This window comes from Amblyomma americanum, chromosome 8 (assembly GCF_052857255.1).
Source record: "Amblyomma americanum isolate KBUSLIRL-KWMA chromosome 8, ASM5285725v1, whole genome shotgun sequence".
NCBI classification, from domain to species: domain Eukaryota; kingdom Metazoa; phylum Arthropoda; class Arachnida; order Ixodida; family Ixodidae; genus Amblyomma; species Amblyomma americanum.
In genome coordinates, this window is record NC_135504.1 from 36,870,764 (window position 1) to 36,894,097 (window position 23,334).

Consider the following 23,334-nt stretch of genomic DNA (forward strand, 5'->3'; position numbering starts at 1 on the left):
TAGCTAATCTTTAGCCAACATAATTCGGCTGGTGGCCATGGCTGGCGGCTAGCATGGCTGCTGAAGCGGTGGAAGATAATGTGGACGTCGTTTTGTGCGACGAAAACGCGGAGGAAAAGTGCGAAAATGGCGGTCCTGCCAGCGAAAAAACCCCTACGCCAAGTTCTACCGAAGATGACTTCGCTTACCGGCTTCCTAGGTTAGGAGCAACCTCATAGACTTTCTTGACTGTCGCCTTGACGCTACCACGTACTGTACTTACAGTCCGCGTCACCCTTGTTTAGAGCGTTCGAGCAGTGCGTACCTGGTAACAAAAAGTGAAATTGCAGAGAAACCCCTGATTTTTCGGCAAAGTGGTCGTGCCTGCGTTGTTTGCGGTTATATCTGGCACTACTTCAGCCAAAGCGTTCCCTCTAGAACCTAGCGTCTGCGACAAAGTCTGCTAGATTTGTTTGCACGGTAGTGAACTGCCCGAGCGCTGTACACAAGGGTGAGGCAAACTGTACAGCACTGGCTTCTCCGCTGTTTGTGTAATAACGCGATTAATGTGCACGCTTCACGAGTTATGTTCGGTTGTGGGCCTACCTCCATGTTATCTCTCTCTGCTGAGTCGTTCCGAATTTGCGTGCCATTTGTTTGCTGGCGAAGGCATGCTTGTAAGCATTCGAGATGGCGTTTTTGAACGCCATTCATACAAGAGGGTCGCTTTATTGTGCGATGTCGAATGGTTTTCTTGTATTTTGCCGCATTTGGGGAGCGTTTGAAAAATAACTCTTCACTTTCTGTTGTTCGTTTCGAAAGTACTGTCGTTTCACCGCCGATGTTCATCAGGAGCTAGTCAATGCAGTTACTTTCTGACGACAGCTGTTGTGCTGGCGGGTGTTTGTTTTTGTGTCTGATGAACTCTACATTTTTGTTACGCAAGCAGAGTGCTGGTTTGTTGAGTGGACTTTCACGCTGATTCTATTTGATAATTGCCCGTTAACCTCTTTATTTTCTGTTCATTTCTGGCCTGCAGTGGGGAAGCCATCTACAGGGCACACAACAGTCGTGTACAGGATAATGCAACAAAGAGTCGGATAGGTTCAAAGCGACTGGACCCGACTGGTTCGGCAGAGGAGGTCGAACTGATCGAATCACTGAGGAACGACAGAGCGGAAGCCCTCAATCGTGTTGGATCATTCAGGCCGTGAGTGGAAGGACTGCATGTTGTGTTGGAGTTCTTTATCCATCAAATCATCCACGCTTGTGTCAGCTTACCATTTTTCTGACACTCACCCATCGGGCTGCTACCCTTGGTGTACTTTTACGTGCGTCTTCTAACATTTATTTATTTATGTGTTGCATGCCAATGCTTTGGCCCTAACAGGAGGGACATTTGCATGATGTCAGAAAGAAACAATACAAGAAATTGGAACTGAAAACCTGAAAATGTAGTAGAAAGGGCAAAAATTAAGTGTACAGATGCAACCCAAGGCACCGTAGGCTAATGAGAAAAACTTTGCAGTTTTTATAAAAAGTCAGATATGGAAATGCTTGGTGGCGATTCGTTTCATTCTTTCACTGGCTTGGAGAAAAAAATAGTCTTCTTAATGAGTGTTTTTTTTTAAATTGGCGCCGTGAATATGGCATAGTGGGTTTCGTTCACTTGATATTAAGCCTCTCTTTTCATTAGTATAGTTGTTGGACTGCAGAGTACTAATACTTTGAGTGCTAAATTAGCTCACCATTCATAACAATTTGTTTGCATAATAGTCTGCTTTTTTTATTGATTAATGTGCTATACTTTTCAAGAGTGCCTGTGACTGAGCACATGTAATTAAAAAATTAAAATATCCGGCTAGCTGTGAAGTGGAGCTGCTATTTTACTTCTGATGTTCTGGAAATTAGATGGCAACAAGGATAGCCCTCATTGCTGTCTAGTATGTTTGTAACTTCAAGCACACACTACGGTCCTCACAGCATGGCTTGAGGGGTTTTAAAAGGCCATTTGCCCATTTTAAAGCAGGTGTTCAATTATTTAGAGGCAGCAGATGTGTATTGCAGCAGATGTGTATTGTGTGCTTATTAAAGGGTCCCTTAATGACTTCTCATCGAAGGTGCCTGATTTTTTTTTTTTTTTTTGAAGCCTTTCTGCTCCTGACATTGCTATTGTACTACAAGCTGCTGAGTTTCATGAGGTGCAATTTGCTTTTTACTCAATGTTAGTGCTGCTGACAGACGTTGCCAACAGATGGCGACAGCTGCAAGGGCACACTTGCCACTTCACATACACAGTTGGCGATTTGTGGAAGTGGATCAGGCCTGTGGCACCCACATGTGTTTCCAACCATTTTTCTGCATAGCAGACGAATTTTAGCACACTGCCCACAGGGTGACATCATGTTCAAGAGACAAAGCCGTGCAACAGCAACTGAGCAGTAAAATGTGTCACTTTTAACTTGGCCAGTTGGTAAATTTGCTTTGCTGTGGACACAAGTGCAGAGACGGGGTACGACAGATGGGTGAAGCATTGTGTCCGTCATCTCTCTTGTATGGTGCTGTTTATCGTGTGCTCAGCTGATCATGTGACATGCAAGGTTTTTTTCATCTCCTTTCTCTGATAGTACACTTTTGAATGCATCTATTCTTTTGTGCTTGACAAAAAAGTGAGCCAATAGTGGCAGACTAATTTCATATCATGTCGTGTATTTTTTAAATAAACTTCAATAATAAAAAAAACACTGTACTAATGCTGAAAGAAACAAAGTGCTGAAAGAAAAACTAAAAAAAAACTGACAAGGCTGATTTGCGGCCCTTTAAGTTAGGTCTAATTTGAAGAGAAAAAAAATTGCTCTGACGCGGACTTAACTTGTGAAAACTGCTTAGCGCAGTGGGCAGATCTCCTATTGATGTTGCTCTGGCCGCAGTATATTTTTGTAACACCGACATGTGATGGCTCTTTTTCACAGCATTGATGTCTTGCAAGCATTGTGGGAGGAAGAAGAGAAAAGAGTTGTCGTCACTAAACACAAGGTACATCTTCTTATCCATGTTACTTGGTAACTAGATGGTGCAGCAGCTTGCCACCTGTGCCTCAGGGGAACAGTGTGGTCAACTCTATTCAGATATTGTTCTCAGTCAAATTTGATTATCTGGATCTTTCTCGCTTCATTGGCATCTGTTGGCACTAAAAGGTGCATTTATCGCCCAGAAAATTGGCTTTAAAGATCTTCTCACCAGTTGATTGAAACTAGTCACGTCCTTACTGAAGTACAGATTGCCATTGTTTTGAAGTGAATGGTGTAGTATACCACCTGTATTTTGTTTTTGTTTTTTTTTGCTCTTTTCTAGCTTATAAAAGCTCGTATCAGTGAGAGTGGCCTTTTGGGGATTAGAATACAATACTTCATCTACGCAGGCCATCCCTTACGTTTACAAAATGCTTCACCTTTTTTTTTTAATTGGCTTTCCACATGAAGCCACCATGGTGGCTCAGTGGTTATGTCGCTCGGTTGCTGACCCGAAAGACGCGGGTTCGATCCCGGCCGCGGCGGTCGAATTTCGATGGAGGCGAAATTCTAGAGGCCCATGTATTGTGCGATGTCGGTGCACGTTAAAGAACCCCAGGTGGTTGAAATTTTCGGAGCCCTTCACTACGGCATCCCTCATAGCCCGAGTCGCTTTTGGACATTAAAACCCCCATAAGCCAAACCATAAGGCCTTTCCACATGATGACCTCTGTGAAATCGTTTTGCTTGATTGTGTTTATAGCCCTTCTGCTCTTGGTGTAGAAAATGTCCATCTAGTTGCTATGATTCTTCAGACCTGGAAAAGTTGGGCGAAAGCGCGCACACACTAGACAGGGTGCTTGTGCTGTGTCCTGTCTTGTGTTTGTACGTGTGTGTGTGCTCTTTTCACAACTTTTCCATGTCTGAAGACCTACGCTTGATTATGTGCTGGCAAAAATTTCTTGATACACTGAAAGTCACACAAATATGCTGAATTGCTGCATTGATTAAATTGCTTTCCTTTGAGTGCTTTGCTCATTTCAACTGCATTGCTCTTGTTTATAAAGTGCCCCATTTGAATCAAAATGCCTCTTACATTGAAAAACCTTAGGCGTTGTTCTAATGAAAGTGTTCCATATACATAATGTTGCACAGTGCAAAATTATTTTGGCCGTAGCAGTCTGTTCATTGATGTAGCGATGACGAGAGTAAAAATCATGTCAATATGGTAACCATTTGTTCTTTATAACTACTGTATGAAAAAAAAAATGGTGGCCTGTGCATTCTCTAATGTGAAGACAATCTCCCAGGAATTGATGTCATTCTTTCCACCTCCCAAATATATCTCAGAGCAAAGGGCATGCATGACTTGGATTGGGGTCTCTTTTTAAATTTCACTCTCTGTACCTTGCAGGGTGCTTACCTGAAGTTCATGGGGTTCAAAGTGGGCGACCGGACGGTGCTGAATCCATTGGAGGCCCTGTTTCTGCTTGAAGCGGTAAGTTGCACCCCCCCCCCCCCCCCTATTTTAATTTTTCTATCCGCGAAACAGCGCAGTTACACTGCACACTGCTTGTTAGGCTATTGTGAACATATTATTTTAGTCCATTGCATTGCATGTCAAGCTACAAGAATATGAATACAGTAGACTCTCATTAATTCAAACTTCAAGGGACCAGAGATAATTTTTTGAATTATCAAAAGTTTAGTGCACCTTAATATGATCCAAAACTAAATGTGATTTGTTTTATGGATATCTATGTATATAAATAGTATTTTGGATCTATTTCTTTAGGCATATGTAGTGAAGATGGGTGAAAGGCGGTGATATGTTTACTCGTGTGTGGCTGAAAAAAGTTGTCATTAATGCACTGTTCCCAACAGAGTAAAACCACATTACCAGGGTACATGGCCTGAAAAATGGCCAAAAATTTTTTTCCTTGGTAATTGCTGTATCCGCTTGCATGCTCCATTTTTTATTGTGTTCCAAAGTTTTATTGCTGAAGCTAACCGGGAAGTACCCCCCCCCCCCCCCCCAAAAAAAAAAAAAATTTGTGAACTGCAGCAGATGTGCATTGTGGGGAAATGCACGAACAATCGCCGCTTTTCTCCGTTTTGGTTTTCTGGCTAGATGGTTGCCTTGTGAAGCAGATTTCTTCCCAAATATTTTATCTATTTTAACCGCGTCTGTTTTGTTGCATTTTTAGGGTCATACTACAGGTTAAAACATTCTTTGTTTTTCAAATTCATAAATTTTAAATATCTTGTATGATATTTTGTTCTCTTTATGTATATGTCAGTGGATACTCATCACAAAAATTCAGAACAGAAGTTTGTGCTTTGCTAAAAAAAGTAAGAATGTCTTTTACCTGTAGCATGCCAGTAGGAATGCAGACTGTTGAACCGGCCTTCTGCCACATTTTCTGAAATCTGCAGCCTTTTTACAAGATTCAGAGGAAAAACATATACTAGAGAACAATTTTCCGGAGATATAACAGTGAAATATATTGAAAGTAGTCATTATTATTTCTAATATGCTCAAAAAGTTGCATGTAATATATAAAGAAATTTTTAAAAATCTGCTGAATGCTGCATCCCCACTTGAGACCTCAAGGGACTGTAAAAGGGTCCAAATTACCCGAAGTTCAAATACTAGTCGAATGACTGCAAAAGAAAGTTCCACGATTATTTTCGCACCACAGCAAATTTAATTTATGAAAAAATTGGCAATGGTCATCTGCTCTTCAATATTGTGCGGCAGTGATGATTTTTGCAAGTCTGTCATGGTGTATTGCATGCCCACTGTTTGGAATATCAAAGCAGAACTGCTACAAAATAGTAAGGCCCACGACCTCCTTTACAGGTTCGACACGGTAGCTTTGAAGCTTTCTCATAAGTGGCAGTGTCCATGCATAGATGCTTTACAACACATTGAGCAGCTCATTATGAGCTCGCATCATCAACGTGCAGGACCACACAGACTGAAGCGAGGGAATGCACATTTGGACCAGAATGGCGAGATGCCTTCTAAAAAAAATAAAAACAATAACATGCCAATTAGCGTCCAAACTGGTGCACAGCTGGGCTTGGCTTTCTGAAGCGTGGCCGAGAGCCGTAATTTTTTTGCGGGCTGATAGTGAAGCTTGGAAGAAAACAAAACTGCGCGGTGACGGGGCGACTGCGATCGACATGGCCTTCCTTCAGACCGCGTCCGAGTTAACCGTCTTTTCAGCTCACGCTGCTCAGGAAACATGACAGATCTGACCTTGGTCGATGCTCTTTTGCGTGCTGGAAAAATAAGAGTAAGACATAAAGTTTGAATGAACCAAATTTAAGAGAAGTCGTGGCACAAATTAAGCGGGTTTAAAATGCATTGAAAATCTAGCCAGCCAACCAAAATTTTGAAATTTGTTTGAATTAACCGGAAGTACGAATCATCCGAGTTTGAATCATTGCATGTCTACTGTGAATTATTGCGCTTATGTTTCCTTCCTTCCTTCAGAACCAGCTGCTGCTTATGCGGGCCGGTGTCCCTGTGAGTATCTCGGAAGCTTATGAGCTGCTTTTGGAAGACGGTGACCACTACGACAAGTACCTCGTGTACGCCCACCTCATGAGGGCTGGATACATTGTGATCCCACACAAAACACGGTGAGGCTTCTTTCCTTTGCACTTGTAGTCCAAGGGGTTTCGCTGTTTTAGCGTGCTAGCACTTATAGTGGCCATTCCCAGCATTTGGGCTTTGTTTGTCGGCTTGTGTGTCTGTTTGAAGCCAAGTTTGTGGCAGGCTACTCACCTCCCCACCAGGTTGTGGGCAACCTGCCCACTGTGTCAGGCGGCAGCTAAATTAATCGTGAGAGGCTGCTCGGGAAGAGCAACCTGGGTCGCAACCCAAACCAAGCAACCAGAGTCCCACCAATGGCAACACCTTCCATAGCACCTGCCTTGTGCCACTGCCCCAATGGTCACCTTCCTACCGAGTGGTTGCCAAGTTGTAGCCAATAGTAACCAGGCCAGAACCTGGGGCGCTAATTTAATTAGGCGGCACTGCCCCTAGGCGAATAAGCAGCGGCGGTTAGGAGGGTAAGCGCACCGAGCTAAGCGGAATAAGCAGCAGCGGTTAGGATGGTAAGCACACCGAGCTAAGCGGAATAAGCAGCAGCGGTTAGGAGGGTAAGCGCACCGAGCTAAGCGGAATAAGCAGCAGCGGTTAGGAGGGTAAGCGCACCGAGCTAAGCGGAATAAGCAGCAGCGGTTAGGAGGGTAAGCGCACCGAGCTAAGCGGAATAAGCAACAGCGGTTAGGAGAATAAGCGCACCGAGCTAAGCGGAATAAGCAGCAGCGGTAAGGAGGGTAAGCGCACCGAGCTAAGCGGAATAAGCAGCAGTGGTTAGGAGGGTAAGCGCACCGAGCTAAGCGGAATAAGCAGCAGCGGTTAGGAGGGTAAGCGCACCGAGCTAAGCGGAATAAGCAACAGCGGTTAGGAGAATAAGCGCACCGAGCTAAGCGGAATAAGCAGCAGCGGTAAGGAGGGTAAGTGCACCGAGCTAAGCGGAATAAGCAGCAGCGGTTAGGAGGGTAAGTGCACCGAGCTAAGCGGAATAAGCAGCAGTGGTTAGGGGGGTAAGCGCACCGAGCAAAGCAGAATAAGCAGCAGCGGTAAGGAGGGTAAGTGCACCGAGCTAAGCGGAATAAGCAGCAGCGGTTAGGAGGGTAAGCGCACCGAGCTAAGCGGAATAAGCAGCAGCGGTTAGGAGGGTAAGCGCACCGAGCTAAGCGGAATAAGCAGCAGCAGTTAGGAGGGTAAGCGCACCGAGCTAAGCGGAATAAGCAGCAACGGTTAGGAGGGTAAGTGCACTGAGCTAAGCGGAATAAGCAGCAGCGGTTGGAGGGTAAGCGCACCGAGCTAAGCGGAATAAGCAGCAGCGGTTAGGAGGGTAAGCGCACCTAGCTAAGCGGAATAAGCAACAGCAGTTAGGAGGAGAACGTGATTCGAACGATGCTTGCACAGCAGCTAAACGGAAGAAATTGGGGTAGTAATTAGGTGGTAGTAATTCGGTGGTAGCCTGGCACCACCTAGTATGTCGTAGCTCCAAACAACAATTGAAGTCATGCTAGTGCACATATCCGCATTTGGCCTAATTACCCAAATTGACTGACTTTTTTTTTTTCACTTGCCTGTTTTTATGTGCCATACTGTATTGAGCCTTGGGGACTGACTTATGCTTGTCATATAGACTAAGCTGTTAGAGCGGCTGATAATTGCACATGCTGCTTGCCTTCTTCACGGTACAAACATAATTTGATCCATTATTGCACAGTAGCCGCCACGGTGGCTGAGTGGTTATGGCGCTCGGCTGCTGGCCCGAAAGACGCGGGTTCGATCCCGGCCGCGGCGGTCGAATTTCGATGGAGGCGAAATTCTAGAGGCTCGTGTACTGTGCGATGTCAGTGCACGTTAAAGAACCCCAGGTGGTCGAAATTTCCGGAGCCCTTCACCACGGTGTCTCTCATAGCCTGAGTTGCTTTGGGACGTTAAACCCCCATAAACCAAACCAAACCATTATGGCACAGGATTACAAAATTGCTTGTGATATGTTGGGACTGTGTGGTGGCAGACATGTCTGCTTACAACAGACCTATTTTCAAGAAACAGTGCACCACGCATTGCACACAGTTAAGGCAGTTAGTGGAGCCAGTGTGGCCAGATGAGTGCAGGAAGTGTTAAGATGAGCTGTAGAGCCGATTGTACAAGAGACTTGCTGGAAAAGACCCACAACACTTGTTGTGGGTCTAGTTGTGGGCAGTGTCATGGGAGGGCGCTGGTGGCAGCAACGGCATCTGCCACAACAGACCCAGTTGGGAGAATAAACACGGGAGGGCGCTAGGTGCATGATGGCAGTGCGGAAGCTGGACAGGACGAAAAGGTAGATGAATAAAGGTTGTTGGAATGGGAGCCAATTGCGTGGAGTTGTGTGCTGTCTCTCCGCCAAAGCGTGACAACTGTACAAAACATTACTGGTAGCAATATACCTTTTTTGCCTATGATATTTGTACTTGACAGTAAACCTGTAATTTGACATGTCTCCACTTGAGCTTGCCAAAAACTGAATACATTTAAATTAAATGGAGGATTGAGCATTCCAGAGTTTATTGGAAAAGTTTACCACCAGAAATAAGGACTAAGTTGCGATTCTCAGGCAGCATCAAGAGACACTTGTGCTGTGGCTTGCATTTAACTGCATTGTAGACCAACCTGCCAGTTGAATGTAGTTGCTTTCTCATTACTTGTGTGTCTTCTGTGCGTGCTTCAGAACTGCCCATTACCTCGCAAACGTTTGCCTTTATTTCATGGGCCTATCTTAGAGCCACAATACCCAAGGGTCCAGCTGGGTGTGCATTGTATACAAACATTCCAATAAAATGCTATTCAAGGCAAAACTGACATGCACAGTGTGTTTGCTTAATTAGCCCATTAGTCAAAAACAGAAATAGAATGTTGTGAAATCTATTCTTATATTTCTTGCATCTATTTAGTGGCATCTCTCATAGCCGGAGTTGATTCAGGATGTTAGAGGACCACAATCCATTTTTGTGAGTGGACTGCTTGGGGAAGGTACCGCCTCCATTTTGACGTGCATAAAGCTCAGGAAAGGCTTCTTTTGCAGCTAGTTATGTGTTCACTAAAATATATACATATATTTCAACAGGCTGCTCTGAAGTACTGTTATGTAATTCCTTTTTGATTGATACTCAAGAGCACTTGCTGGGGCTGTTGATGCATTAATGTTGCTCTTACAACATAACAGTTACAAAGCATTGCAGTGAGTGTTCTTACAAAGACATACTTAAACTGTGCATTTGAATTTCTCCATGTGGTCTCCTAACTTACAGTCTTGAGGCATGAAGGTGATTTGAGCTTTATATTTCGCTGCTAATTGGAGGAACTTTCTCCAAGGTTCAATGAATTGCTTTCATGTTCAAGAGACTGCTCTTTGCTGGCTGCATTGCGTTATGCAGCTAGCTTACCGCCAGTGCTATTTTGAATATCCCAGGCAAAGTTCCAAACCCGCTGCCACAGCAGCGGCCAAGGTCGAAGCTGACACAGAGCAAGATGAGGCCCATGAAAGCGACGACGATGTAGTCTGCCTGGATGACTCCGATGACTCGGACATCTCTGTCGTCAAGGTCGTACCTCCAAAGCTTCCCAAGCTTGACCCATCCATCACGATCACACCCATCACCCGCCCGAAAAGAGCGCCGTCCTCTGAGTCGCAACGCACCCAGTGCGACCTCTCCTTCCCGAAGTATGTTGCTGGGGAGTTGCTGACCCTGAAGCGGCCCCCAAGGCACCTGCTTCCACGCAATGTCCTTCCTTCGAGAGAGTGGTACGAAGTGCATCCTGACCGGTGGAACCTGGAGGACTCTGTCAGGGACAAGTGGAAAGGCAGGAGCAGGCCCACAAATTTGGAGAGGCGCGGCTACTTTGGACGCAGGGATCTGGAAGAATGGCCACAGCTGCAGTGTCAGGGAAACGGGCAAGCGTGGCAAGCTCCAAACACATCGTGGGGCTCTGCAAACAGGCCAGCACTAGTGACACCCGAACAGAATAACAGAGACAGCAGAACTTGGAATGACATTGGTGCAGACATGTCTTCTGGTCGCGGTACTGGTCACATTCAAGCTCCGCATCACGGGGGTAGCGGTGACGGCCACTGGAACAGCGTGCCGCGGCCACCGTATGACGGGGCTCAGTGCAGGCCTTGGTTGGGAGGGCCTGAGCAACCGGCACCTCCTTGGGATGTCGGAAACTTTCCGGGAACGGCTGGCTTGCAGAGACTGCCTCCTCCTCCCCCCCTCTGGAGGCCCAGTCAACCGTCCTGGCACGCTGCACCACCACCCCTGCGGCACCGTCCTCCACTACAACATTCGAATCAGCCTTGGAACTCTCAGGACAACACTCGGCAAGCTTCTGGTGACCAGTACGGTTATTTCACTGAGCCACAGAGGTGCGAGCTGCCTTGGCAGATGCAAAGGCCCGGGCCAGATTTGTCGTTTCACTCTGGACCGGGCCGGCCAGACCGGCAGAACCTTACACCATATCGACGGTCGGGGCAGAGGAATGACAGGTACTACATTCATTGCGTTGTCTGCCAGTACTTAAAAACTTTAGGTTGGCTCGGAAGTTAAATCAAATCATGTTTTGTGCAGTGAACCATAGTGCACTTATATCAGCTAGATGCAGTCAAACCTTGTAATAACCAACAAGTAAGGAATCGTAAAATGGTTCGCTATAGCCGAAATTCGTAATATAAAATTTTGTCAAAAATGTGCGCAACAGCGGCGTAATTTAGTCATTGAAGAGACGGCAAATCTGGTAATCCTTACTAGAGAAATGGAGAGACCTTTTCCCAGGTTTTGGCAATGTTTCGAAGGTGCTTGCGGATATTCCGAAGGCCGCAAAAAAACGAGTGTCAGTTAGGTTGGGTTCCCCGTACAGCACTGCAAGCGCAGGTTGAGCACCGGCTACAGTGGCTTCCTTGCATCACAGCCATGTCGCGTGGAAAGTGGTACATCAGCGCGAAAGCTATCGCCGTTTTCACCGCCTCCGCGACAGAAGACGAGTGCAGGATTGTTACTGCAAGCTTACAGCCACCTGCACTGCTGCTACCAGGGGGTGCTATCGAGGGATGTCGGAGGCGTGAATGCGTGCTGACTGCCGGACTGCAACCCACACGCCACTGTTGGCGAGTGCAAGATAAAAGTGCAAACCTTGGCGCGAACGCTTGCCGCGTCACCACCATTCAATGAAGCCTGCCACCTGCATCCGAACGGGCACAGTTTGGCACTGAGGAGTTCGGTGTATCCGTTTCATGGCCAACTGCGTTCTATATATAAAGTAGAAATTGCGTGCATCTGTCAAAAATATTTACGAGGAGTTCAATATGGCCAATAATTGGTAATATCCGTGTTCGTTATATCGAGGTTTGACTGTAACCTGATATCTTCCAAATCTTTTTCTATTATAAGCATACGCTGATGCTTTGCAGTAGACTTTCTTTGAAGGGAGACTGACAACAAATCAAGGTTGGCCTAGATAAATTGATAACCACATTCCAATGGCAATGCGGCTACTTTCACTGAAGAGCAGCACTTTGATAAGCTAGAAAAGTTGGATATCGCCACCACAGATTATTTTCACATAAAACTGCGTTAACATCAGGTAGTTGCTTTTTTTATTGTTAGTTATCTATGGGGCTACACTGCTATCTACAACCGGCCAGGAATTCCGGAGTCCATAATTTTCTCTACGTCATCAGCAACATTAAAAGTGTGAATCAAGAGTGTATGTCTACATAGGACTACCTCAAACTGCGTCATGACTCCAGCCTCAGCCTGGCCTATATACTTGAACCCTGATATAACGCGGCCTTAGCGTTGCTTGTGTGGCTTTTTAAGACAGTGTGGTCTATGCTTAGAGATCTACACAGTAAAAAGAAGGTGCTGACGGCACCACAATTTCCTTGTGAACATGGCATGTGGTGGTGGTGCCATTGTTTTATTTATTTTTTAACTCATTTATAGGAGTTCCGTTTTCAGCTAGAATAGTCTCTTGGTCATTATAAGACTGTAATCACTAGATACAGGCCAACTTCAAAATGTCCTCGATGTCGTTTATGGTTTCTCAGTATCACAGAACTAATGTGCTCCCTGTAAAAATTCCTTTTGTGTGTTTGTGTGGAAGTTGCTTGTGGTGTGAGTGGGTATCTCTTCAAAATGCCTATCATCTTCATCTGGAGTAGCCTGCGAAGTACATTACCAGGCTCTGCAGTTTTCACGAAAGAGTGCCTCCTCCTGACGAGCACTGTCTTTTTGTCGCTGCCTTGCAGCAGCCCCCGCCACAGGTGGCAGGGGCGGCCGCATCGACCCAGCCCTTCCCGCCGAGGTGGCGGTGTCTCGGACGAGGACGAGTACCCCTCGGCTGTGCCCTCCTTCACTGGCAAGGTAACCAGCTGGGCAGAGCTCAAGTCAGGCCTGGCTCAAGCTGAACGCACGGAGGCGCTGCTTGCTGGTGAAGGTGGCGTCCTCTGGAAGGGCTCTGTGCAGCCGCTGATCATGCCCACCCAGGACCTCTCAATACGTGAGTCCCTCATCTCTGCCATTGCCATGGCACAGTTGCTGGCACTCAATAACCCTTCGTGCGTATGTGGGACACATACGTCCCACTTTTCCTTCTGCAGAAAAAAAATTTCTCTGGAAGCACCCGTCGCCATCAGCTGAACGGTCAAGTGCTGCCATCTAATCTAAGCCTTTGTAAGCGCGAAAAAATTGTTTTACTGCGCTTTCTAAAGGTGGCAGTAGTGCCATAATTCAGTTGAAATTTGCTCTGTTCTTTAGGTACACTTCTGAATTTTGCTTTCGTTCATTTCGAAAAAGCTGCCGTTCAAAATGCGGGTTAAGTTTCTGTTTGTGTTGTTTTTTTAGAGAGCTCATTTTTGCTCCCAATCATCGTGTGTGTTCATAAATTTGTGCAGTAACTCGAGCGATAAATGAATCGAAGCACAGTCATACGCAGAATTGCCACATCTTTCGCTAAGCCTATTTGTGGTGAAGGGTGCATAGAAATATATTTCTTGATTTCGTGCACTTTAATGCATTGCAGGAACCTCGCTTATGTGCGAGGAGGCCTTGGAATTGTTCTTTAGCCTTCCTGGTGACCCTGAGTTCAGTGTCGATGAGGCCAAAAATAGTGATGGTGACTTCGTGTGTGAGATTGCGCCGGTGGAAAGTAGCCAAGAGAGTGACGACATTGATGCATAGCCAGCCAGCCAACAAGCAGAAAAGGTTGCCGACAAAAAAAAAAAGAAGGCCTAAGAGACAAGCTGACACCTCTGAGCTGAGGGATGAAGATACCGACAAGTCCGAAGAGGAAGATGAGCCTAGTCTGTGGAGTACTTCGAAGCCTTTCAACATTGTTAGAGGCCCCAAGATATGGGGTCCCTAATTTTCTTCAAAAGCACCAACAAATGCAGCTGAAGCATTCGCTCTCTATTTCATTGATGACCTTCTCGAAGTCATATAAGAGCACACAAATCGCGAGGGTGCCTGTAAGTACGGACGGAAGTGGTCAGTTCTGAGCATGGAAGAACTAAAGGCATGCTTTGTTATGCTTTTACTGATGAGTGTTTCTCCAAGGCACCATTTCTACCACTAATGGAGCCGTGACGGCTTGTTTCATAGCCCTTAAATATCGCGAGTGTTGACGTTCAGTCGATTTCAGACAATCATGAACAGCCTGCACATGAATGAAATGAGCAAGGAAAAAAAACGAGGGGAAGAAGGTTATGATAGGATTGTCAAGGTACGCCCGCTCATCGACACAATTAACAAACTACAGAGAATGTTTACTACTTTCGAACCGGTGCAAAAGCGCGGATTTGTGCTAAGTAGAAGACGACAACGTGCGGGCAGTGCCACAGGACGAAGCGCTTGTGCTAGGCCAGCTGTGAACGGACAAGGGAACAGACAACGGACAGTTGTCTGAAAATGAACTGAAGCACTTGTTAGTGTGATGTTCAGACACGAGTCTTGAACACTGGAGGGAAAGCAGATAAATTTTCTTGGGAAAGTCGCTTAAATTCGCTCGGATGCTTGTGATGCATGCCAGGGTAGCAAGCCACCGGGTGTGTTGATACTGGGTTAACGGTCACTTGGGTCTGCCTGTGGAGTCAAGTAATTCTGTAAAAGGCATTGCGATTGTGATGACGTCGAGGAGCCTTGTACAGTGGCTTTGTCTTCGAACTTTTCCATCTTCTTTTGACCCTGTTATCCGGGCGGAGAGGGCAGACAAGGTGCAGCTTATGGAGCACTGCTGCTGCATGGCCCATCGGCCACTGCATTGTCTTGTGGCACTGTGCGCCTGCTTGTTGGATTATGATGCACAGGTGGAATGGGTGCAGGTGACAAAAGGAAAATGGGCCTGGCAGCAGTGACCTTGACCTAGCTTTGTTTGTAAAGCTGGTTGCATATTTGTAACGCTTGTGTTTGAATAAAATACTCAAACATTTGCAAAAGATACAGCCTCTGTGCTTTAGCACCATGCTTCACTGGGAACCGTTCCCTATGTTACTCTTTCTTGTAAATGTGGTGTCATGAATCCATGGCCGGTCTGTGTGAAGGAATTAGTCGAAGCTGGTGCCAGTGTATGCATCTGTCTGTTGTACCATGTAGCATTACATTGCAAATGGCCTAGTTTGCACCCTAGAAAAACTGCAGTGTCAAAATAAATTGTAAATAGGGGGGTTTGATGTCCCGAAATGACTCATGGGCTATGGGGTGTGTGGGGGTGACGCCATAGTGGAGTGCTGCAGGTTAATTTAGACCACTTGGGGTCCTTGAACATATGCTGACATTGCACAGTACGCCAGTGTTCCTCTATTTTGCCTCCAATGGAATGCAGCCATCGTGGCCAGGATTGAATCCATGACCTACGCACCAGCAGCCGAATGCCAAAGTCACTGAGGCACTGCAACAGGTCTTTGTCAAAGTAAACCTTGCATGCAAAGCCAGCCTCATTTATGGCCAAGGAGCCACTGAACACTCTTTCACGGGCGATAAGCTTTGTGTGCTTTCTTTATAGCCCAGCAGCATCTGTCCACGACTAAATGATATGTCATGCATGTCCTTGTTGTGGAAAGCAGGCAGAAAAATAGTGGATGAAAAGTTATATTTGGGAGCTTAGTTGACGAAAGTGTGTGAAACAAGCCAGTTATGCTCTCCTCCCGTTCTGGCGTGTCCGGCTCAGTTCCGAGACGTAGGAATGAGACTTAAAAAGGGGTTCTTTCGTTTCTCCTCTTTTCTGCTTGCACAACAGCGGGCATAGTGTCCCAGCTTGCTGTAATGGAGGAAGTGGACGTGGTGAATGGCAAGGGCTGTCAGCAGTCCGGTGGCAGTTCGACATGCAGCAGCCTGGAACCGGTGGCTCCGGATCTGGACGTGTACTTACCCGGTGCAGCTTACAGCAAGAGAAATCCAGGGCCGCCCGAATGCAGAGTCTCTGTGGTCAGGTGGGCCTCATATTCTGACTAAGGCACAAGGTTCTTTGGGCTGCTGCCCCCATGTCTGATGTGTACCGTATTTACATGAATATAATGCACATTTTTCCACGTATCATCGGTTTAAGAACGCTTCCCGCTTTGTTTCTTTTCTTTTTTTCCTGCCGCTCTTCGAGAAGCTATGGTACTTTTCACCACAAGACTCGCGAGCTGCTAGGAGAGGCCACCTTGTCGTTGACCTTGGGGCCGCGCGGAGCTCACGGGCAAAGGAGAGGGTGGGTGTGGGCGAGGAAAGAAGGCAGTGCGGGCCGTTCAGATGGAGAAGGCACTGAAAGAGTTCAGCACAGTACACAAAGGAAAAATCGCAAACAGGCAAATACGGTCGACTCTTCCTCAGTGCTTTGCGCGCGCATGCCCGAACATTTTACACGCGCATTGACAAACGGTATATGTGTGCGCACATTTGTGTTAGCATGCCCGCGCGCTGCAAACTACTCCTCGTGGACAGACGCGTGCTAGCGCAATGTGAAAGTGCCCGCCCGCTGGGGCCGTGCTAGCCCGTTTCAGGACAACAATCGCGGCGGGTGCAGCGCTATTTACTGTACAGTGCTTTATATTACCCCTCCATTCCCTGTCGTACCTTCCCTCTTTGTTTTTCCTTCATTTACCTGTCCACTCACTGTCACTTTTATTCTTCTGGCCAACAAAAATCTTTCCTTCCTTTTTGTATTTTATTTTTGAAAACAAATCGCTAATAATGATAGTAACGGTACGGAACTGGGCAGCGCTAAACATGAAGCAGTAGCGGCATGGCATTGACGGCGGCCACTGCTGTTTGGAAGGCGTCATGCGTTAGCGTGTCAGAGGCTTTGCTGCGCTCGAGGTTGTCACATGCATTTCTTAAGAGTTCCTTTTGGAGTAATGTCTACGCATCTGTTTCTCGCGTATGTTTGCATGCTGTCGCCGTTTGTTTCTTCTCATTTTTTTTTGAGCCCTCGCCTGTAGTCTACAGGCCTCCTATTCGTTTTCGTGAAGCTCCAACATCTCCTTCACGTTATATTATACTCATGGTCACGAAATGTTTGTGTAAATGCAGTATTGACCGCAGTGGTGGCTAGTGGTTTGAGCATCGGGTGAGCATGAGCTGTGTGGTTCGATCGCCAGTGCTGCTTGGTGCCCACTGATTTTTCAAGTGGCACAAAATTTCTCTAGCCTGGCGCTCAGCTTCTTTGGGGGGAAGAACTCAAAAAAAAAAAAAAATTGGTAGGACCTGAATGTAGTTAATCCATATTCATAGATGGCAGTGAGTCCTCATACCACTGCCAGCGCAGGGGCGCAGGCGTTAAGCGATGTGCCGCTGCAACTGGCAAGTGGCTGCTTCTACCACAGCCACCAATAGGGATTGTGCGAACCATGCTGCTCTCCCCGAGCGGCCTCTCACGCAGCTGGTGCGACGCTCCTCCGAACTTACCTGACTTTAACTGAATATCTCGGGTTGCCAGGCAGTGGCACAAGATTGCACATACGGTGACAAGATTCTTGGTCAGTGTTGGTGAGCGTATGAGTGCTTCCGCCCTAATATATTTCTTTGAGCCCACCCAAAGCAGACCAAACGCATTGAAGGGGCAGTCTGCTGTCGGCAGAATATTGGCACGTTCTTGTAGAGCTTTCCCTTTGGCGGCAAAGCAGGAGCAAAAGATCGTGGTTTTGGCATGAATTTATATTTTAAGTTGGCAAAGAAAGTTGGCGCCACAGCAGACGGCGGTGCTTACTGCGTTGAAACTTTGTTACTGTGCTTGCAGTTGAGCTGCATTGCCTGGAGTGGATACAAAGTACTCCATTTTATGAATAGGACTGAATGCAATACAAAGGATTATTTTTCTTGGAATAAACTTCAGGTGCCTGAATTTTTTTTTGTTAGTCTTTCAACAAGTTTCTATTTCTTGCATAGTTTAGCCCTTCTTTTTCATCATCTCAAAATTTTTTCGGAAAAGCAGAGTGCCGCGGGGCAAACGGTGACACTGCTGTCTGCAGTGTTGCTCCCTGCGAAACGTGGTTGTGGATATGTGTGATAAGGATCAACAGTCTTAATTTATAGATAATTTATTTTAAACCACCAGAGTGATTTAAGCTATAGTTTTAAGAAAACCTGTGCAACGCAGTTAATGTCATGCAATGCGTGCGCAGCTCCCAGTCATTAATCTGTTATGTCAGGGTTTCCAGACACCAACCACCACAGGAGAGCGGCATTCTTATGTACAAAAAAAAAAGAAAACATTACATTTCAAATTGTTCTGCCACGTTTCTCAGCCTGACATCTGGCTATATGTTCATTTGAGCAGGGGGCTTTCAGCTGCCCATGCCGCATTAATAATTAAATAAACATCATCATCATCATCACTGTGCTTGTGTATTCCCAATGTGGTTATGTGCCACACACTGCCCTGTCAGTGAAGACGGAGCCCAGCTTGAAGCAAAAGCAAATAGTACTTCACTTGAGGAGATGTCTAGCAACCAAGTCAAGTTTGGAGGCAACTCAATTTTCATGCTTTCCATGGCGACGCATTGAGATTCCAAGCCCACTGGTGCACTTAGTTTCTTCATCGTGAGCTTAGTGGATAGCAAGCAGGTGTCAGACATCATAGCCTGCTTTTGCGCTCCATTTTTTCTAATCAGCAAACTTGGTTGTTATGTTGCACGCATGAGCTGTTCACGAACACATAAGCGCTGCTGACATTTCCAAACACTGTGTTATATTAGATAGAAAAGGCCAATGTTCAGAGCATGGCAGTACCGCCTCATTATGCCGTTGTACTTACATTCTCTATCAAGCTATCACGTTGCTGCCCTTAACAGTGCACGTTAGTATAACTTTGTACAGTACCAGATTCAGTGTCTTGGGATAAAGAAATCTTTGTGTAGATTTATGCATGTACTACTGCAAAAAAAAAATATTGCTTTTAAAACTTCGCTGTTGATCGGAAAGTTTGTAACACTGTGAAAACAGGGAGAGATGAGGCACAGTTTACACTATGAGGCTGGTGGTGACTTTTGTTCTACCAGCTCGCGTTTAATGCCTGCATTTCGCACCTGTCATCATAGAGGACAAGATAAAATAGTTACAAAAAATTGGCAGGCAAATCTGTGGGCCTGCGATGGAATTGCTTAGCATTAGACTTTCATTCCCCTTTGCATGACACGACGCATCACACGCATTTACTTACTTGCACCCTTATTGTACACTTAGTCTTCTTTGCTCTTGATTCCCTTGCACATTTGGCCTCATTCCCGCAAGGCTGCATTCCGTTGGCGAAGAGCGGTGCCTTGCGCAGACATCCGTGCGCTTGTTACCCAAGCCAGACGAGAGGTTTAGCATACCAGAGACGTATTAGCATAGACGTATACCGGCGTCTAAGAGATTTAGCATACCGGAGACGTGTTAGCATAGACGTGTACCGGCGTCTAAGAGATTTAGCATACCGGAGACTTGTTCCACAGGGGTGGTCTATGCTATCCCCTTAACGTGTGGGAAGACCTATGTTGGCTGTACTGGGCGCTGCATCAACGAGCGCTTGGGGGAACATGCCCGAAATTTATCAGATTTAAAGGATAAATATGCACATTTGGTAGCGCATATTATGGGTTGCGACGGATGCGAGGCACGATTGACTCAGACTAAGATTCTTGGCAAAAGCACAGATAAGAAGGCACGTGAATGTCTGGAGGCTTTTTACATAAGGAAACTTGGCAATAGGTGTGTCAGCACCCCATCTGTTTCACTTTTTTCGTCCGAGTTCGAATTTTTAGATGCCGCCCTTAAATGATCTTTGTTAACTTTCTTGTTTTTGTTTTGGTTACCGCTTGCTCATGTGTGTTCGCTGTGATGGTCGCTTAGATTTCTTTACCTTTCCTGCCCTCCTCCTTCTTTTTTCAGTGAAACGTCGCCATATAAAGGCGCTGCCTGGTTTCAATAAAATTAGTTGTGAGTTAGCGCTTTGTGTCTAGTCTTTGTCTTTTCGTGGTTTGCATGCTCTGGCGCTATTTTCTTCAAATCAAGACGTATTAGTGTAGACGTATACCGGCGTCCGGTATACGTATTTGCTAGTACTTCTCCAGTATGCTAAATCTCTCTAAAGACTCCACATCAGCTTTCTCCAGTGCCAGAGTGGTGCTTGCACTATAAGCGGCGCTCGCTGCGCAGGCACACGCGCCCTGCATTGCTAGCTAGCGTAGCTAAGCAATGGAGGACGGGGGACTTGTGGGAGGGTAGTGCGGGGAAGCTCAGCTGCAGGGGACGAGCGCCTGGCGAGACCCCACAATTTAAAGGGGACCCACAATTCAAAGGGGATAGCCACCAGATCATCACTACCCCTCACCTGTCCCCTCGGGGTAGCATGCCAGGCCGACAACCAGGCAGACCTATCCTGTTCCATTAAGGTCCCTCCTCTCCTGTGTCTTTCCCTCGCACTCTTTCGCTGGCTTTGACAGCGATGGCCCCGACGCGAGCTCTAGTTCCTCTTGCTCCCACCAGGGGCGCTATTTCAGTGCGTCTTCTCTCCCTCGCACCTTTCACTCTCTAACTGCCTGCACAACCCTCCGGCCACGACTTCCCCATCAGCTTTTGCGGAAACATGGGCCATATTGGTAACATAGTAACTGGTAACAACGCCTAGGAAATAATTAGACATTGAAATCACAAAGATATCATTCCTTTTCGTTTTCATTTATCGGCACGGACAATTATTCATACCAAGTGTCCTTTGCATTTTTGACAGGTGGGACGATGGCCCACCCCACCTACGAGACCTGGCAAGGCGGCAAGTAACTCCGGCCGACAGCGTGCCCCTGGTGTTTGCGGTGGTGGACCAGGGCCAGGTGCAGTTGTACGCATTCGACGTAGTGGTGGCGCCTCGATTTGTGCCAGGACCTTGAACTTTGGAAAATTGCCTCTTTTTTTCTTGACGCTACATCTCCGACAGCAAGTTTGGCTCTCGGAAACCATGTTCTCATCGGAGCCAGCACTTATTTTCTGAGCCCGGTCTTTCGAGCGTCTGACGCGAATACATCAACATCGTCAACGGCACTGTCAAGCACCACCACCACATTCTACCGGATTGTTTTAGCAGTGAAGACATTCATTCGACATTGTGCAAGCGCACAGTGCAGAAGTCGGGTAGGCACCACTGGCGTTGTTTAAAAAAACTTGTGACATTGGCAGGGCATTGCAGGCCGGAGAGCTGCTTCATTAAAATTTTTGTCAACACTGAGTGTAGTATCCATTCCTGTTGAAAGTTACATTAGGATGTAGTACATTTGTGAAGGCACGTCAAGGCAAGCCGATGTTCTAAAGTGAGCAAAGCAGAGGGATTCAGAGCCCATGAGCTGGTGTGACCGAGACGAGTGTTTCTCTAATTCAAAAATAAGATTGCTAGGTCCCATTCTCTGTTGCATACGTTTTTCACACATCAGCTTGAGAAAACATTGTATGAGTCCATGCACAGATGGATGTTTGTTTCTTGGTGAAACACTGTCAATATCTTTGCTTGTAACACAGTTTTAAAAACTTTAGTCAGTGCAAGCCGTCTATGACACAGAGTTCGATGAACATGGTAAATTCAAGCTTGCAGCTGGGTGGTGTTTGCTTGTGTTGCATCACCTTTCTGGAAATTTCCCTTTGTGCTTAGGAAGCAGAGATCAGTACATTGTGTTCAGATGTTGTACTTACATAGATTGCTATAGTCCTCTGAATTTATTTTTCACTTTTGTATTGTGTGCTAAGAACTTAGCGTATATTAGATGTCCGTGGAAAGTTTGCACATATTTTGTGCACCTGAACTGAGGTTCCAAAGAATTCAGCATTAGATCGAGTCTTGGCAGGAGGTAAAGTGAAAGTATAATACCTTTTCCCACTTGCGGTTTATGCTGAAAAGTTGACATCCGAGCAACGTTCAGTTCACGTTGTCTTCTGTACCACGGGCTGTTGGCACGACATTCTTGGCCCAACATAACAACCATAGCAACCAAAGAGGTTTGAAAACTTGTGCAGGCGTGCAGTCAGATATCGCCATCTATGCAGTAAACAAAAAGTAAAAGGACACGTTTTGCTGTGTGCCCAAACTTGCAAAGAATGTTGTAGAATCTCTCGGATATGTCCGTGACCTTACCAGGCCCGTTTTGGAATGAGGGTATAGTGCATGCTTCCCTTGTAAGCACTGCTGCGAGTGGTTTGTAGAGATATGAAAATTAAACTTCACTTGTGTACAGCCTAACGGGGAATTTTGCATGTGCAAGCTGTTCTATATGCCTGTACAGAGCCTATTTAAAGTGTTTCTGACATTGCCGTTTGATTGTAGCACTTCTCGTTGCGACAGAGGCAACCACATGACTATGAAGAGAAATCTAGTGTAGTGGTTTTGTGCGTGCAGGCTGGGCTGTCTGTATTTTTCCAGCTGAGCCCGCTGCGGAGTGAATGCTGCCTCTTGATCTGTCACATAGCTCACCCAAAGCACTTCCATTATGTGCACTCTCATCAACATCGTTTTCGCTTATGAACAAAATTACGAATACAGTGATGCTCATTCCATTTTGAAAAGCCTCATTTTTGACGTATCACGTGCTGTAACTAAAATTCGAGCATTAGTTTTGCTCTGACCATCTGTACGGATGATTCATTGACATTGTTCAGTAGTATTGAATTCTGAGTGTAAAAAAATGCCAGAGAGGATTGATAGCATGCATAAATATTCAATGGTTTTCAGAGATTGTGCCGATTTGTAATTACATCAAGGAAACAGTTTCTATAAATACATTTGTTGCACATCAGTTGTGTCTCTGTGGTTGCCTTATTCTTAAAGCACACAAGTCAATTAGCGCCATATGGGCATCTGGCTGATAACACTGTCTGTGGCTGGTAATGCAGTGGAACCACAGGCATGCACAGGTCTGCATGGGGGTGGGGTGCAGTTCAAGGTTGTGACTATTCATGCCATCTGGGTAACAGGCAAGAATATGGGATAAGATATGTGCTCTCTCCCCCATGCCTTGTAGACTTGGGGCCAGCTTTCTGTGGCTATGCAGTGGAAGCTACAAGCACGAGACATTGGCTTCCACGAGCGCTCTCCGCATGTGCTCACAAGCGAAAGACACGGGAGTGTAAGCTAGTGGCATGTGCTCGTAACTTCCACTTCATAGCCATAGAAAGCTGGCCCCAAGTATTGCGCCCCCCCCCCCCCCCCCTTCCCCCTGTGTGCACGCATATGAATAGGTCATCAGTCAAGCTGCATGACAAG

The 23,334-nt window shown here is 46.3% G+C and overlaps 1 protein-coding gene across 2 annotated transcripts; it reads left to right on the forward strand.

Moving 5' to 3' along the window:
* The first annotated feature begins 15 nt into the window (after positions 1-15).
* On the forward strand, positions 16-22,867 carry Tsen54 (tRNA splicing endonuclease subunit 54). Of its 2 annotated transcripts, none has more exons than XM_077634492.1 (9): positions 16-199; positions 1,019-1,189; positions 2,952-3,015; positions 4,405-4,488; positions 6,493-6,641; positions 10,046-11,119; positions 12,881-13,131; positions 15,865-16,057; positions 20,821-22,867. In XM_077634492.1, exons 1-9 carry the CDS (start codon positions 54-56, stop codon positions 20,975-20,977), a joined length of 2,289 nt encoding a protein of 762 aa, XP_077490618.1. In that variant the 5' UTR covers positions 16-53; the 3' UTR covers positions 20,978-22,867. The 2 variants fall into 2 exon arrangements, with proteins under 2 accessions (XP_077490618.1, XP_077490619.1); XM_077634493.1 differs by having other exon boundaries at positions 12,884-13,131.
* Positions 22,868-23,334: the final 467 nt, after the last annotated feature.